This window comes from Monopterus albus, unplaced genomic scaffold, assembly GCF_001952655.1.
Source record: "Monopterus albus unplaced genomic scaffold, M_albus_1.0 scaffold65.1, whole genome shotgun sequence".
NCBI lineage: Eukaryota > Metazoa > Chordata > Actinopteri > Synbranchiformes > Synbranchidae > Monopterus > Monopterus albus.
In genome coordinates this window covers 3934903-3950912 of record NW_018127945.1, presented here as the reverse complement: position 1 = coordinate 3950912, position 16010 = coordinate 3934903, and the positions used below count along the sequence as shown (strand labels likewise).

General features: G+C 41.6%; 2 protein-coding genes across 7 annotated transcripts in view; both read left to right on the top strand.

Annotated features, from left to right (window-relative positions):
- The window catches only part of znf423 (zinc finger protein 423), a 185141-nt gene extending 176632 nt beyond the window's left edge, over positions 1-8509 (top strand). For all 6 annotated transcript variants that reach the window (XM_020604340.1, XM_020604342.1, XM_020604343.1 and 3 more), the window contains one exon: positions 7565-8509. In XM_020604340.1, coding sequence (XP_020459996.1) covers positions 7565-7594 — 30 coding nt within the window. In that variant the 3' untranslated portion in view covers positions 7595-8509. The remainder of the gene's footprint in view (positions 1-7564) is intronic.
- Positions 8510-13581: 5072 nt separating this feature from the next.
- Positions 13582-16010, top strand: part of LOC109962562 (transmembrane protein 189) — a 51103-nt gene continuing 48674 nt past the window's right edge. Inside the window, exon 1 of the mRNA XM_020604396.1 lies at positions 13582-14196. Coding sequence (XP_020460052.1) covers positions 14037-14196 — 160 coding nt within the window. The 5' untranslated portion in view covers positions 13582-14036. The remainder of the gene's footprint in view (positions 14197-16010) is intronic.

Sequence of the window (16010 nt, the reverse complement as noted above, 5' to 3'; positions counted from 1 at the left end):
TCTCCAGACCTCAGTCCAATAGAACATCTTTGGAGGGAGCTTAAACTCCGCGTTGCTCAGCGACAGCCCCGAAACCTGACAGATCTAGAGGAGATCTGTGTGGAGGAGTGGGCCAAAATCCCTGTTGCAGTGTGTGCAAATCTGGTCAAGAACTACAGGAAACGTTTGACCTCTGTAATTGCAAACAAAGGTTTCTGTACCAAATATTAACACTGATTTTCTCAGGTGTTCAAATACTTATGTTCAGCAGTGCAAGACAAATAAATTCTTTAAAAATCATACAATGTGATTTCCTGAATTTTTTTTTTAATTCTGTCTCTCAGAGTGGGAATGCACCTACAATGTGAATTTCAGACCCCTCCATGATTTCTAAGTGGGAGAACTTGCAAAATCGCAGGGTGTTCAAATACTTCTGTTCCTCACTGTATATGTGTGTAACAGGTGAATGAGGCTGTGTGTCACAGAACAGGGCAGACTCTGCATGGTGTAGTGTTCTGTCAGCCCTGCCCAGATACGCTCATACAGACATGGGCAGGGCACAAACACACTGCAACTCACCACATCAGCAGCTGAAAAACCCAAGGCATTCATTCATGTAACTTTTTCTGGTTGTTGCACGGAGAGTCAGCATGCCATTTTTTTTGTTTTAATAAAATGTCAGATTCAAATCAGCCCTGTCTGCAGTGGGTGCATACATCTCAGTTTTGTCAAGTCAGCCATATTACCCAACCAAATATATTCCCTTTTGTCATTTTTAGAGGCATTTTAAAGCAAAGATTAGAGAAACATCTAAGAGAATGCATTCCTGTTGTGTTGTCTCCTGAAATGCACTTGTAGTATTTATCTGCAAAAGATTGCTTACACCGACTTACATTGTAATGTTTGTGAGAAATCTATGCTGTTTAATTTTATAGGCCTTTATGTGCACAAACAAACAGCTTACAACTTGCATGTGAGCTGGAAAGTGGTGTTGCCACTACAGCCAATAGCATAGCCAATAGCATCTACTCTAGGGAGTCCTCCGTTGAGTTCATGTCTGAAACACAGTAGATAAGAACACAAACTAACAATCAGACAAAACTCAGTGTAATAGCTGCTTACGCTGCTGTGTCGTCGTTTCGAGGTCAGACAGCCCCAGGACATTTTGTTTTGAGATGCTCGTGCATAGCAGTTGTGCTGCTGCAGTGGGCCATTTCAGTTTGACAAAGCATGCAGAGCACCATTTTTTAGGTATCTGTTTTAAGAATTTACACACTTTTGATGATTTAGTTCAGGCCTCTTGGGATAAAATCACATTTTCAGCATGAATGTAAACACTGTGACACATTTTATGTAAATTGACATTTTTACATAATCAGTTATGTTGATGCGCCGTTCCAGCCCCAAGGTTGGGGACCGCTGCATTAACAGATCCTACATTTAGTAACTCAGCCCTAACAATAAAAATACTCTGTGTTTGTTGGTGTTTCCTTTGTTGTTAGTTTTGACTGTTCCTCTCTGCTCCTTAGGACTGTCTAATATCATTGTTCTCATATAAAAGAAAATACTGAGATTCCCATTTTCATCCGTCCGTCCATCCGTTCTCCCTCATTTTTATAGTCAGCCCAGTATTATAGTTAATCTCAGCCCTTTTCCACCATTACAACATCAGTACCTCACTTCTGCTGTCACCCCAGTCTATTCTCCTCTCTCCTTTCACTGATCCATTTCTACTCTCATGCTCTTTGTTTATGCCTTTCTGCCACTTTAGGGTGCATGTTAATCAAAAAATCAGGGCCCCTAGGGACTGATGGAGGTTGGGCGTGTGTAGTAATATGACAGTGACACAGAAAGCCAGCACGCTTTGCTAATTGTGAGCTCATGTGTGTGTTGGATGGATCATGTCTGTGCATTTATTTGTACATCTGTAACCTTTATTTTTCATTATGTCTGGCTGCCATTTAGCTTTACCCAGTGTAAGGGCATGTGTATTTTCTGAATCTGTAAACACGTCACATATTCACTGTTATGCCTGTGTTTTTATATGTGCTTTAGTCTGCTTGTGTATATGTTTGTCACGTCACCCATGTCTGCAGGCTCTAGTCCTCATCTGGCAGTTAGCTTTACTGTCTACAAGGACCACAGTCCTCAACCCTGAGAATACTCGGTGTGTGTGTGTGTGTGAGAGAGAGAGAGAGAGAGAGAGAGAGAGGGAGAGAGGATGAAATCATTCATTTTTTGTGAACATGCTTACTTTTTTCTCTATATTGGTGTGACTCACATGTGATGCAGTACTCTGGAATGATCAGCTATTTGTGCTGGAGGTCACTTCCTATTTTGTGCAACTTTTTCCAGCAGCCCTCATCTTTGCTGTGAATCTGGTGTAGATCCCTGTGTGTTTGCCTTTGAGACTGTGTTTGTGTGACCAGGTATATGTGTGCAGTTTTCATGCTGTGAGTGTATTTTGGGTTGTGTTTACTGCTTCAGACCAGGCTGTTGCAGCCAGTAGCAACAGGAAAGGGGAAGTCCCATTGGGAGAAAGAAAGGGAGGGAGTAATCCCAACAGGACCTGGTCAGAGACATCACCCTTGGTGGAGTGACGGAGGCCATCGTGACTTGCCTGGAAAGAGAGAGAGCTACAGGAGGCTTTGGATAGATAATCTGAAGATAATGTGTGGAGCTTCATTGTACAGTCTGAGAAAGAGAAAGAGGGAGAGCAGGGTTAGATGGGGACAAAAACAGACAGTGAGAGAAAGTATAGTGGGAGGGGAGCAGGGAATATGTGTTGGTGGGATGTTAAGGGTAGGGGTGCGTTTATTTTCAATCTACTCCCAAAGCAGCATCCTGTCCTTCATGGGTGGGGCTAAAGACAAGCTAGGGAGTAGAGGAAGAGGACTAAGACAGTCCATCTGCTAGTCCTAGACACACAGAGACACAGATATAGACAGAGACACGCTCACTCTGCTGGAAGAGTGTCAGCTCTGAGCTATAAATACACTAAACCCAAAGAAGACCACAGGGCGACTAAGGTGATTTTTCATTTGGTGTTAAAAACAGCACTGGAGATAGGGCACACATACACACACACAGCTTTTGGACTGCCTCCAATTACCCTCACATACACACTCATTTGACACAAATTCACGTACTGACAGACATTCGCTGATGCATGTTGGTAGCACACATGCACACAGACACAAGGCATTGTTCCAACAGCAGTGCTTCCTCTTCCTGTGTCTGTTAAAGACTTGGCACTTACATTTCAAGGTGTAGTTGTTATATTGTAACAGAACGGCAATGTGTTTGTGTGTTCAAGTAAATGAGGAGAAAGTTATTTTGTCACCCTGCTGACTTGGCATTCAAACGACTCATCGCCTTGTTTGTCAGTGGCAAAGTCTAACTGTGCTCATTCTCACTTTGTTCTAATCTGATGACTTTGGTTGCTCCAGCTTTATTCAGACCAGGTGGCACCTATATGTTTCTGCTGTACATGTGAAGCTGGCCAGGCATAGCACACACACACACACACACACACACACACACACACACATTACAGTATTAAAGGTGACAGTGGTAGTGGAACTGTCAGCATCATCACCAGAACACAAATGCATACGCACACATTTAAAGTGGAGTGCGTTAGATTGCAGAGAAGATCAGGACAAGGCAGATTAGATTTTCACTTATCACCATCTCTGTGTTTCCGCCGTCATCCTCTTCTCCCTTTACCCATGAGATTGTGTGTGTGTGTGTGTGTGTGTGTCAGCTATTGTATACTGCAGTCTTTGCATTTTTATTGGCATTGTGTGTCTGTGCCTGCATGTGCTCATAGCTATGAGTGCACGTCTGTGAATGTATTCCTGTGTATGTCTGGCAGTGTTGTTGTGCGTGGGTAATACAACAGGACCATATTTCCCTAGGGCCTGGGGCTCTGCAGGCTTTAGCCTCGCTCTCTCTAAGCAGTTTCAGAGAAACAAAGACAAGCCTCTGTACTGACTGGCCTGGAAGACTGTTCGTATCAGAACATGCACACCCCCTCCTACAAACAGAACAGCAGAGACATGGTGGAACAAAGTCCGAACTAGGGTTCATGTTAGTATTCTTTTAAACCATTCAAGAAGTGGGTTTTACAAAAGCAACACGAGCCATGTTGAGTGTCCTGAGCTGGGAGAGGCTGAAAAACACACTTCCTATTTGAATACATAAACTGTAGAATATAGCAGAATGCACATCGCCCACGGAGCAAGAACCAGGCCTTTATTTGAGAAGCCTTAATGTTCAGTTTCCATAGTTTCTCCTCTGTTTTATGTTCATGTTTTTATCACATTTTGTTGCCTTGCTGCTGTTGTTTACTCTTGATGTAAATTCATACATGCTTTTGTCACCTGTTTCATATTTAAAGACTTCCAGTCATTCATGGGGCAGAGTTCCTTCACTTTGCTGGAAGCCTTTTACTGTAAAACATCTGCAGGTGTGCAGTGTCATTACCAGCAACTTTATCTCAGTTTCCCATCCTAATCACAGGCCTCACACCACAGTAATCATCTTCTTCCTTCTTCTCCTCCTCTTCACTTCTTTTCCTTCCTCTGGCCTCCTTTTTGTCTGTAGAATATATCATTTACTTTGCTGTAGAGTAGATGTCATACTGTGATACACACACACTTCTGATCAATAACAGTGTTGCATAATCAATGCTGAGCTCCCAGCAACAACATTAATGAAGAGAAGTGACCAGGAGGTGTCAGTGTGGGTGTGTCATATGAAGTGTGTGGCGTGGCTGGCTGTCATCCACCTGTCCGCTACATTCTTCTCTCACCCCTTTCTCTCGCCTTCCTACCAGTCTTGCTTTCTCCTCCCCTCTCCTCTGGGCTATTTCCAGCAGTCTGCTGCAGCGCTGCAAGATCCTCTGGGGATTGACCATGGCCTCCCTCCATCCATTCCTCCCTCCTCTTCCTCTGCCCTTCCTCTCCATCCCTTGCACCATCTACAAATCAATACGCCAGCAGTAGGACTTAAAGAACCTGAGGGAAAACACACACAGGTTCAAACTCTCTCTTTCTCCTCTTCTCTCTACTTCTTTACTCCGTGCCTCCATTGTTTCATTCCTTCTATTACAGGGTCATTTTTACACTGAACTCTGTTTTCTCTATTCACATTGCTAATATGTTACATATGACCTCACGCAAAGAGGTCACATATGAGGCAAGTGTGTAATGATGAAAGCCAGACACAACATTTGTCAGACACAGGACAGATGCAGCTTACACATTCTACCTCGTCTCCTGTCCATTTTTGAAAGGTGAATGAGCCTGACCTCTTCTGGCACTGAGAGGAAATGCAGCAAGTTTGCTTGGTGATGGAGTGGAGAGGCTGAGGATGAGAGAACGTGATGGGGGGGGGGGATTTTCTATCATAACAGGGTCAGTGGCTCCTATTGAGATCCGCTTACGCACTAGAGAGATGCCCACACCAACACACACATAGAGAAACAGACACTTATTTCTCACTGTCCCATTCGTTATTTTGCTCATTTACACACGCATTTCTCTGAAACCCTTGTGTGTGTATGTGTGTTAATGTGGGTGTTTGTGTGTGGAGGCCTCTAGAATTTGTAGGGCAACAAGAGCCTTTGCTTCCTCCTGGAAAGGCTAGCTTGGCCTCTAAAGCCGAGTGACAGACACTCTCAAACACACACACACACACACACACACTCCAAAGGGCTCAGTAAAACATGCACAGCAAGATAAGGACCACAGAATGACAAATAAGTGTTTATCAACCCCAAACCACGTATAATCCTTAGCATTTCTGTCCCCGTACGCCCACTTCTCTGTTCTGTTCTGTTCATCCTCCTACCCCCTCCTCTTTTTTCATTCTCCCAACCGATGTTCTTTTTTTGTCTTTTTTTCTTTCTGTAGTGAAGCCTATCTGCAAGAGAGAGCGATTAATCTGTGAAAGCTGCTTTTAGTGGTGGCGAAGGGTGTGTGTGTGGGAGGGGAGGGCGTTGATTGGGAAGATTTCACTGGGAATTGTGTGAGTTGCGTGCATCTATAAGTGAGAGTGCATATGTGTGAAGTAGCAGGGATGATAGGGAAATATTTCAGAGGGAATTTGTGTGTGTGTGTGTGTGTGTGTGCGTGAGAGAGAGAGAGCGAGAGAGAGAGGCAAGGGATGTTTCACAGGAAGAGTGCTGTACAGCCTGGGGAAAATGAGGAGAGAGGAGGAAGAAAGCATCGTAGTGAAAATCTTTCTGATAAACACACACAGACAGTATCTCCCCAGCTTTAGGTGTGATGCTAGCATCCAGATTATCATGAGTTCAGTTCCCCACTGCAGCTGATATGGAGGAGTCACAGAAGACTGACAGTGAAAGTGTGTTTGTCTGCGTGTGTGTGAGATCAGGAATGCTGAACTGAACGTGCACCTTTCTGCACATTTTTGTGTATGTTCAGGCCTGTTAATGTGTATTTATTTGTGTGTATCTCTCTTAAAGCAAAAAAAAGTTAACATATTAATAGATTTATGGTTGTGTGCAATATAATTAAATCATTAGCCTGCTTAACATGGACTTAACATGCAGCTGTAATCACTTGGTTAAGTATCTGTTTCAAGTAGTTCGATAATATTTATGGCATTTTTGTACCATTTTACCATTTGTAACCATCATTAGTTGTAATATTCCTTTATGAGTGCAAATTTTGTTTATTTGTTTGTCTATCTGGTGTGTTTACTTATACTAGACAATTGTTGCTAACTGGGAGTTGAACACCAGATGACATTTTGTTGTGTTTTTATGATGCAGTGACAACAGTAATATATCTAGTATCTACATTGCACATTTTGATTATGTACTGAGAAGAAGTGCACCAATTCCTCTGGAGAGATTAGTGCAAGAGTCTCTGAGAGTCTGAGACAGTCTCTGTAAAATACGAATCACTGTGTCAGAAGATACAGATCAGAATAAACAAAACAAGGTGCTGCTTTCCCACAAATATGGAAAACAAAACCAGAATACATGCTATGGCCTTTATTATTTGGTTCTGACCAATGCCAGGTTCTACTTTATTGAAGCCACTGGGTCCATGAATGGGTAGGGAGCTAGGACTTTGTATGTTTGTGTGTATGTAAAAATCGACAAACATTTGTACATCACATGATGTGTTGTTCTTGATGCAGCCGCTAATGACAAAATGTGTGTTACAGCTTTAAAATGTTTAAATCTGCTGCATGACATCTGGATAGCATTATGGTTACACAACTAAATAGTTTTGTGTAAGCAACAATTCAGTGTTTTACTCTGCCTACACCATGCAGTCGAGTTGTCTTGTTTGTGTCATGTTTTGTCTTCTTCTTTCCCTTTTGCTCTTCTCTTCCTCTTTTTCCTCTTTCATGACACTTTGTATAAAGCGAGGAGGCCTTGCTATCTGTACTGTGGGAGGCAGTTGTGTTTCTGTTCTCCTCTGTTCTATTATTGGGTGGGGGGGGGGGGCAAGGGGAAAGCACTGTGCTCACATAGCCCATTATTTCTCTCATCATGTGTTCTCACTTTTTCTTTCTGCCTCTCCCTCTCCCTCTCCCCCTCCAGAACCACACGCTGAGTCAGCACGCGCAGTGAGACCGAGGCCCGGCAGGATCTCTCGGCTCAGCCGGGGCCCCCGACCCGGAGTCGGCAGGGGATCCCCATCTCCACATCACAGCCAATCAAAGTGTCATTTGCTACTCACATGTAAAACTCTAACGATCGCGCCACTGGGTGCGGCTATTAGGAGCAGCGGGGGAAAGGAATATTAATGGGATATGCTATTAAATAAAGAAAGGAAAAAGTGGGTGAGAGAAATGGTAAGAGCTAGATGAAGGAAAAAGAAGGGTGAAAAAAGGTATTGTATGTGCAGTATTTTTTATTGTCCCTGCAAAACCCCCCCACCACCAGCTTCTTCCTCCTCCCCTCTCCTCTCCTCTCCTCAGCTCATGCATTTTATTTTTTTTTTACAAATAGAAAAGAAAAGGCAAGAGAACACCATTTGTTTTGGGTTTCTTAAATAGACTCTAGGAAATGCTTCATTTTGTCGTCCCCTCAGTTGCTTGTTGTATTCATCTTCATAGGTGCCAATTTTTTAGATATTTCTTTCTGCCATTTGGGCTTATTTTCTGTTTTCATTTTTGTACCTTTTATTTCTCTCTGTACGTAGGTACTTGTGCCGTGTTGTGATTGTTTGTTTGCCAATCGTAATATTCCTGAGTTTCCCCCTCCCAGACTCTCCTTTTTATGATTATTGTTATATATATTTTTTTCTTTTTGTAATTACTATGAAAAAGACATCACACAAAATAAAGTTAAAAAAACATACAGATCTTTCTTTTTTGGATTGGGTTTTCCAGTCTCTACGGGGCCTATGATGGTTATTGTAAAAATGAATATCATCGATTTCAGTGCGTCTGGTCAATGACTGCTTTTTAAATGTGAATTAACCAGATTGCAATAATCTAGTACAGACAAAAAAAGATGAATAAATAAAAGCCGAATAAAGAATTTCTGTGTGATGTGCATTTATTCACAGGAAATGTCAGTGTTATTTAATTGCAATACTTTCCAGTTACAGTGCGTGATGATGAAGTGAGTCCAGATTTTTAAAACAGCACATCTATTAATATAAGCCAATTTAAGGTACGCTACATAATGCATTACAACATCAAACTTATATAAAAGGATTTTCTAACTCGACGGTTCCAAACCAGGGATCAGGACTCCCTTCAAAGATGACAGGAAGAAAAACATTTCTTATTAAACCTTTATTAACATGTCTTCTGACCTTGACACTAAAACTGTGTCGTGAGTGCTAGGACTATGCTGTTAGCCTGTGCAGGGTCATTATACCCAAGGACTGGTAACACATTGTCACAATCATCTCTGAATATATCCACAGTTACAAAACAAGACACGCTGCTTGTTTGAGATTTTAAAGGAGTGCATGTGTCCTTAATTTCACTCCTCAATGTAACGGAAATGACAACACTTTATGAAGATGAATTCAATATTTAATATTTTTCATATTTTAATACCTCATTAGAGCAGGGCACCAAATGGTTATGGTTCCATCACATCGTTGATGAATTTGTTAATCTAAGTAATTATTTCGGTCTCATTGGTAATTTCTCAGAACACTGACACATGTATCCATAAATAAAAGAGAAAAGATGACATCAAGTCAGCTATAAACTAAATACATTTATTTACAATATGTACAAGATCAGAATGTAAAATGCAATGAAATGGTACCGCGTAACATAAATGGAATCAGTAGATCACTGGAGGACTGGCTGTCTATTTTTAGCAATGGTGGAACAATGAGTTACAATTGTCTAAAATTAAGCTAGATTTAGGATCTAAACTCTGGGGTTCAGTCATGAATCTGGAGAGAACAATTACTATCAGTTTCTATCGATTAGAGGATTTAGTAATAACTAATGTTTTGTAAGACATCCAGCTGTGCAGGTCACTTATCTTTTAGTAGGGCTCATGTCAATGAAGGAAGAGTACTGGGCTTGAGCCCTTCTGGGTCAGAAGGGTCAGTCAATCTTTGTCGTGAGCTATGAAATGGTCCTGAGCTGGGCTTCAGGACAAATCTGTCATCACCGAATTTGTCTGGGATTTCTGTCCGAGAGAGCTGCTTCTCGGTGGCCAGTTCTTTGTCCTGCTGTTGGCATTTGGTGATGTCTCAAGGGAAAACTGTTTAATTTAAACTGATTGTCACAGGATGATCCTGATGACATCTTTAGAACTAAACAAACAACATGGCCTAAATAAACTCACTTTTAATCTGGTTACGAAAGCTTTCTTTGTCTACAAACTTTGGCTGAAGACTATTCAAATTTGGCACGCTGTAACTTCCGATCAGCTTGTCTGCTGGGTTACACTAAAAAGATTCCAAAATCACTATAACATTGCTAAATTGCAACTTGTAGTCATGGTGATGAGGCTAGGTGTTTTAATGTCCACATCTGGTTTTCTTGCTGGGTTGTGATAAGGCTTTACCCTCAAACTATCTTTGAAACACAAAGGAGAGCCTGGTCCATACATTGGAGTCGGTGAGGAATCATTCTGCTTCTCAGTGCCTGGAAATCAAAGTTAGTTATTAATTATGAGTATTTTGAGTTCCTCAGCATAAAACATCTCTTACAAAAATGTCTTTGGTTTTGGTTTTCTGTATTTTGTATTCTTGGGTGATCTTATATTTAGACTAGGTGTTTGTTCTTTGGGCTTTAAACTCTTTACATGACTCCAAGAGAACACAAATTCCTATATGCCTAGACTGTGTGTTTATGCATAAATGGCAAATAAAAATCTTGATTCTTGAATCTTGGCTTGTGAGCACATCAGTATAGTGACATCAGAGAAATCACATCTAATAAAATACCCATAGGACAACAACCAATGCTCCAAAACATTTAATGGGAACAATAATATCTATAAAATATAGTAAAGACTTAATTTAAGTAAAAAAAAAAAGTACCTTGTTCACAGTAAAATCTCACCACATAGAACATAGAGGTTGCAAACCATCATTCAGACTGTAAACAAATTTAATCAGAATCAGCTTTATTAGCCAGGTGCGTCAGACACACGAAGAATTTGACTCTGGTACATCGGCTCTCAATGTGCATGTACATGTCCCCATGCAAGGGGCAAGTAAACAGTAAACCAACACAATATATCAGAATAAGCAGTATAAACAGGCAGTAAACGATGCAGACAGAGGTATTTATAGTAAAACTACAGGAATAATTCCAAACTTACAAAAAACAGCAAGGTATCATAACTAGAGAATATTCACGAAGTGAAACAAAATAAATCTATAATAAAATAAAGGGGAGAATAAAATGATAAAATGGAAAACTTTGATACTAACAGTTAAAGATAGTCCACAAACACTGAAAGCTTCCAATACTGATGGGTGGTTTGAGAGGACTGAGATAAGACTGTGATAATTTTTAAAGAATGTTACAGTAAAATTGAGCAGCAAACATGAGCCATTATTTTTATGGACCTTAGCAACACAAAGCAGATATACAGCAAGGAGTGTAAACCGTGGTTCATATGGATCAAACTAGATGTTCTGTTTTTTTCCCAACGAGCCATACGATGTAAAACACAGTCCAATACAGGTCATCAAACAGAGTAATGAGAGGAGGACGTTTAGTTGCACATAGCTGAGTGTTACTTAGTCATGGCCAAAAATATTGGCACCCCTGCATTTCTCTCAGATGACGCATCACTTCTCCCTGAAAACTATTGGAATCACAAATATTTTGGCATTCTTATATTAATTTATTTTCTTTGCATTGGAACAACACAAAAAAGCTGAAAACCCCCCATATCTGATACATTCCATACAGAAATGCAGGGGTGTCAATATTTTTGGCCATAACTGTGCTGTAGTACTGGCAACCCTTTTCTTAATATATCAAAAATTATATATCAAATGATATATCAAGTACAGATTTCAGCGGACAGTCAGGACAGTACAAAAGGTCATTGGTGTGAGCCTGCCCTCCATGGAGGACCTGTACACCTCACGGGTCAAAAGGAGGGCAGAGAGGATCACTGCAGACCCCTCACACCCTGGACACAATCTGTTTGAACTCCTCCCCTCTAGACAGCGTTACAGGTCACTGTGCACCAAGACAACCAGGCACAGGGACAGTTTCTTCCCCTGGGCTGTCACTCTGATGAACACTTGACCCACAACAGTATGACTGGACAATAAACCTCAGTGCAACTCTACTCTGTTTTTATTCCTATTTATTCCATTTCACAATGAGCATTCCTTTGTCTGTCTGCATTGCTTACTGCCTGTTTATACTGTTTATTTTGCATTGTTGGCAATGTGTGCTGCTTGTTAATACTGATTATTTTCTTATATTACACAGCCTAATGCTGGTTTACTGTTTACTTGCCCCTTGCATGGGGATATGTACATGCAAATCGAGAGCCAATGTACCAGAGTCAAATTCCTCGTGTGTCCGACACACCTGGCTAAAAAAGCTGATTCTGATTCTGATATTTCAGTAATTTGGTTCAAGGTTCAAGGTTCAAAGTGTTTGTCATATACACAGTTAGGAAACATGTTTCCCTGTTCAATGAAATTCTTACTTTGCCGTGCACATGAATGCCACAAAATACAAATGAAATATAAAGTAGAGGGATAAGTAACACAAAATCTAAGGCACTTTAAGCAGCAACAGATGCAGCAATATAATAAAAATATATAAGAATATAACAGAATGTATGCTACATGGGAGCAGCATGTGCGGCAGAGTCATTGTGCAATTACACATGTAACACAGAATCTAGGACACTTTAAGCAGCAACAAATGCAGCAATATAATGAAAGAATATAACACAATGTATGCTGCATGAGAGCAGCATGTGCAGCAGTCAACAGTCATTGTGCAATTATGCATGTGCAAACAGAATGTAAACAGTACATTACATGTTTCCTGGTAATAAACTCCTCAGCTGTTTAGGAGTCTGATGGCAGAGGGAAAGAAAGAGTTTTTCAGTCTAGTGGTCCTACATTTCACACTTCTGAACCTCTGGCCAGAGGGTAGGGAGATGAACAGTCCGTGCTGGGGGTGGGTGGGATCTTTGGTATTTTGTGTTATTTCATGCCATAGTGGGACCTTTGAGACTCACCCATTTTCTAAACAGAACATTCTTACTGATGATGTCCAATTTAATACAATTACATTTTGGGTACATGTGTACACAGTTGTCTACAAACCATAGTCAAGTGCCCATCACTGAAACAGGCTTTACTTGATTGTTCCTCCTGTTTACACAGGCTGTTTAAAGACCCTTCCCTGACACATTTCTATGTACTGTAAGTGACGGAGGACAAAGTCCACAGCTATCATTTTGTGCAAAATGTATTCAGTAGTTTATCTGAAGTAATATGAGGGTTCACATCATGGTTGTGTTTTTATGACATGAGCTGTCAAACTATATGATGTATTATAGTCTAAATCTATTTTATTTTCAGACTGCAGTCTTCTGTTTCAGCAGTAATTGTATGTGTGGGCAGCTGGGTTCTTACAGCTGCTGAAACCCTCCATGTTGGAAGGCTGATAGCTGGGCGCCCACTCTCTGAAACCAGGGGCCTGAAAAAAACCACAACTTCACCAGGGGGAGGTGTTCAATACATGTGCTTGTTTGTTAGCAAAACTAATAATTGTCCTCTGTAGAATCACATATTGTACAGTAGACTATGTAGACATTCACTGGTTTGAAGGTTTCCTGCTGGGAATACTGCGTGGCCAATCCTTCAAGCATGGCAAAATAATAACATCTAGAAAATAAACTGATTTGCCTTTACTGTACATGTTAGGTCACACACTGTTTTCCTCTACATAACTGGATTTGATATTACAAATGTCAGTAATTGAATTTTGTTACTTTTACCATATAAGCACTTTCTTTTGAGGGACTAATTTGGATTTGGCCAATTACAGCAGATAAGATGACTGGTTTGAAGTAAATAAATAAATAGGTTTTTATTTTATTATCCATTATATATCTGTGGTTGTGTTTGCGTGTGTACTCTACGCACACAAACACCAGAACTGAATTTAAGGTACCACTTCCACTTTTGTCATGGCTGTAAAAAGCAGACGGTCCCTAGAGCTGACGCGCGTCAACTTAGCCTGACGCTGAAAAACAAGTTGAACTAAAGCAGTGCGATAAGAGTCGCGATACAAAAACACTTGAGCAAGTAGTCCTCCGTTTCCAACCGACAGCGGTTCGTGACAAACGCTGTTCAAACCCCGTAAAATAGGTCTGTGTGTCAGCGCTGCTCCGTCCGAGCATTTCCGGGTGGTACACGGGGCCGCTCCGGTACAGCCCAGCCAGCATCAGCTGGTTCAGTCTCCCTCCTCTATCCACTCAGCATCCGCCACCGGAGGCCGGGTCACAAACATAACCTACCACTTACCGACCGAGACAGATTTCTAATTGATGATTTGCAGTTAAAAGCTCAAGCGGGGAGCAGCGGCCAGGGGTTATGGCGGCGTCGCTACTCTCCGAGACCGACATCAGGCACCGGTCCATGGCGGAGGAGGATCCGAACGGGAATGAGCACGGGGCGGCTGCACGCAGCGCGGCGCCTCGCTGGGGACCACAGCACGCCGGAGCTCGACAGCTAGCACGGCTCTACTCTCCCGGTGAGGACGTGTTTAATGCCGTTGTCAGTTGCTTTGTCCATAACGGAGCTAAGAATGAGCCATCGGTAGAGGCCTAAATGCCACGGTGCGACATCAGCACCGATGGGTGCAGGATGATGATGATGAGGAGGAGGTAGTGTCTACAACAACACTGTGGCTGTAGGCCAACTTAATAACTAGGTCATTCATGACCGCTTACTACAAAGCCTGTGTGTGTGTGTGTGTGTGTGTGTGTGTTTTAATTGAGGCTGCAATACAACAGGATACAACGTGGTGTAAATGTTTGCATTAAACAGTATGAAGGCCTGTCTACAGCCATAGGACAGGTCACAGTCTGCAGCAGACAGAGTCCTTTTGTTCCTTCTTTCTTTTTAAATATCACTTATGTCACTTGCAAAGAAAACACAATGCTTTAAACACCAGTCAAACTTATTATAATTGCTTTATACACTGAGATGAAACTTTAAGGTGCCTTAGACTTCAACACACCATCTGTTCTTCTCTTCTCTTGGGTGCTTCTTCTACTCTCTGCTGTTAAAGTTCAACCCATAGATCTGTTCTATCTGCCTTCTAGTGAAGGATATAGAGTGCCATAGGGATGACGTATCTTTGTAGGTCAGCCCAGAAGTTGGCTTCACCCTGGTTCCCTCAAAAAGCCAGTTTGGTAGGTTACAAGTAGTATTTTTTTCAGACTGGGCAACAAGGGCCAAGCGGTGCAGTTGGCATTCTGAGAATTCACAGACACGTGAGTAGCACATAAGCTACTGAAGCATTTGATCCATTCAGTCCACACCAACTCAACCTCTGTGCAGCATCACTGTTGTCAGAACAGCCGTCTGTCTGTTAGCAAGACATTGACCGGACAAATGGTCTGTTGGGTGGGGGGTGGGATTCCAGGGGTGACGTGTGCCTCACATGTATGTCTCAGAGACATATTTGACAGAGTTCTATCTGTAGCATGAGAGAGGCAAGTGACAAAACGCTTTTTATGAGAATTGGCGTTGATCTGTAGCAGCCAAGAAAAATACGCCGGAACTGGAAGTGCAAAAAATCCTAACTCAGTTCTGGGTTTTAGGACTCACTACTATGTTTCCTGAACTACAAGCAGTCATTTCAGACAGAATGTTTAGAATTCAGTTGAAAGAATGAGTTAGTCTGTACAGTATGTTGTGAGGAGCTGCTGCACCTGTTTCCTCATGATGCTTCAGTAAGATTCACAACTTGTTCAACCCATTTCTACTGTCCATATTCACATAACAGCCATTTCTGGTGAGTAAATGGTTAAAAGATCATGACAAAGCAGCACACTGACTTAAAACAATGCACTTCCTACTGTTTTGACTGTGGTGTCCAAAATTGTCTCAAACAAGACTGACAGTAAAATTAGCCCTTTTTCCCGCATGGGAAAACAAATCACTCACAAACATGTAAACACACCAGACACCCGTCCACAGTTGCTACTGTACCATGTATCACACTTATTCATGACTGACAGCTACCAAGGAGACAAACGCACTGCTATTCCAGGTCCAGTATTGTTTAGACTTAACAAAAGTAAACCTGTCAGTTATGTACGCAGTCGTCACCTCTCGAGTAGCTGTTAAATCATGGAGCGTTAGCTGCTAATGCAGGAAACATTTCTGCTCTTTCACATTAAAAGCATATTTTAAAAACCTTTAATGGCTATTATTGTGAAGTGTTCACAGGAAATGTAACCAAATGTAACTACGTTGTCACTGACCTTACTGCAGCTATTGTTCGGCGACAGTACATCCTCATTCACAAGAACACATTATATTTGACCACTTTTTGAA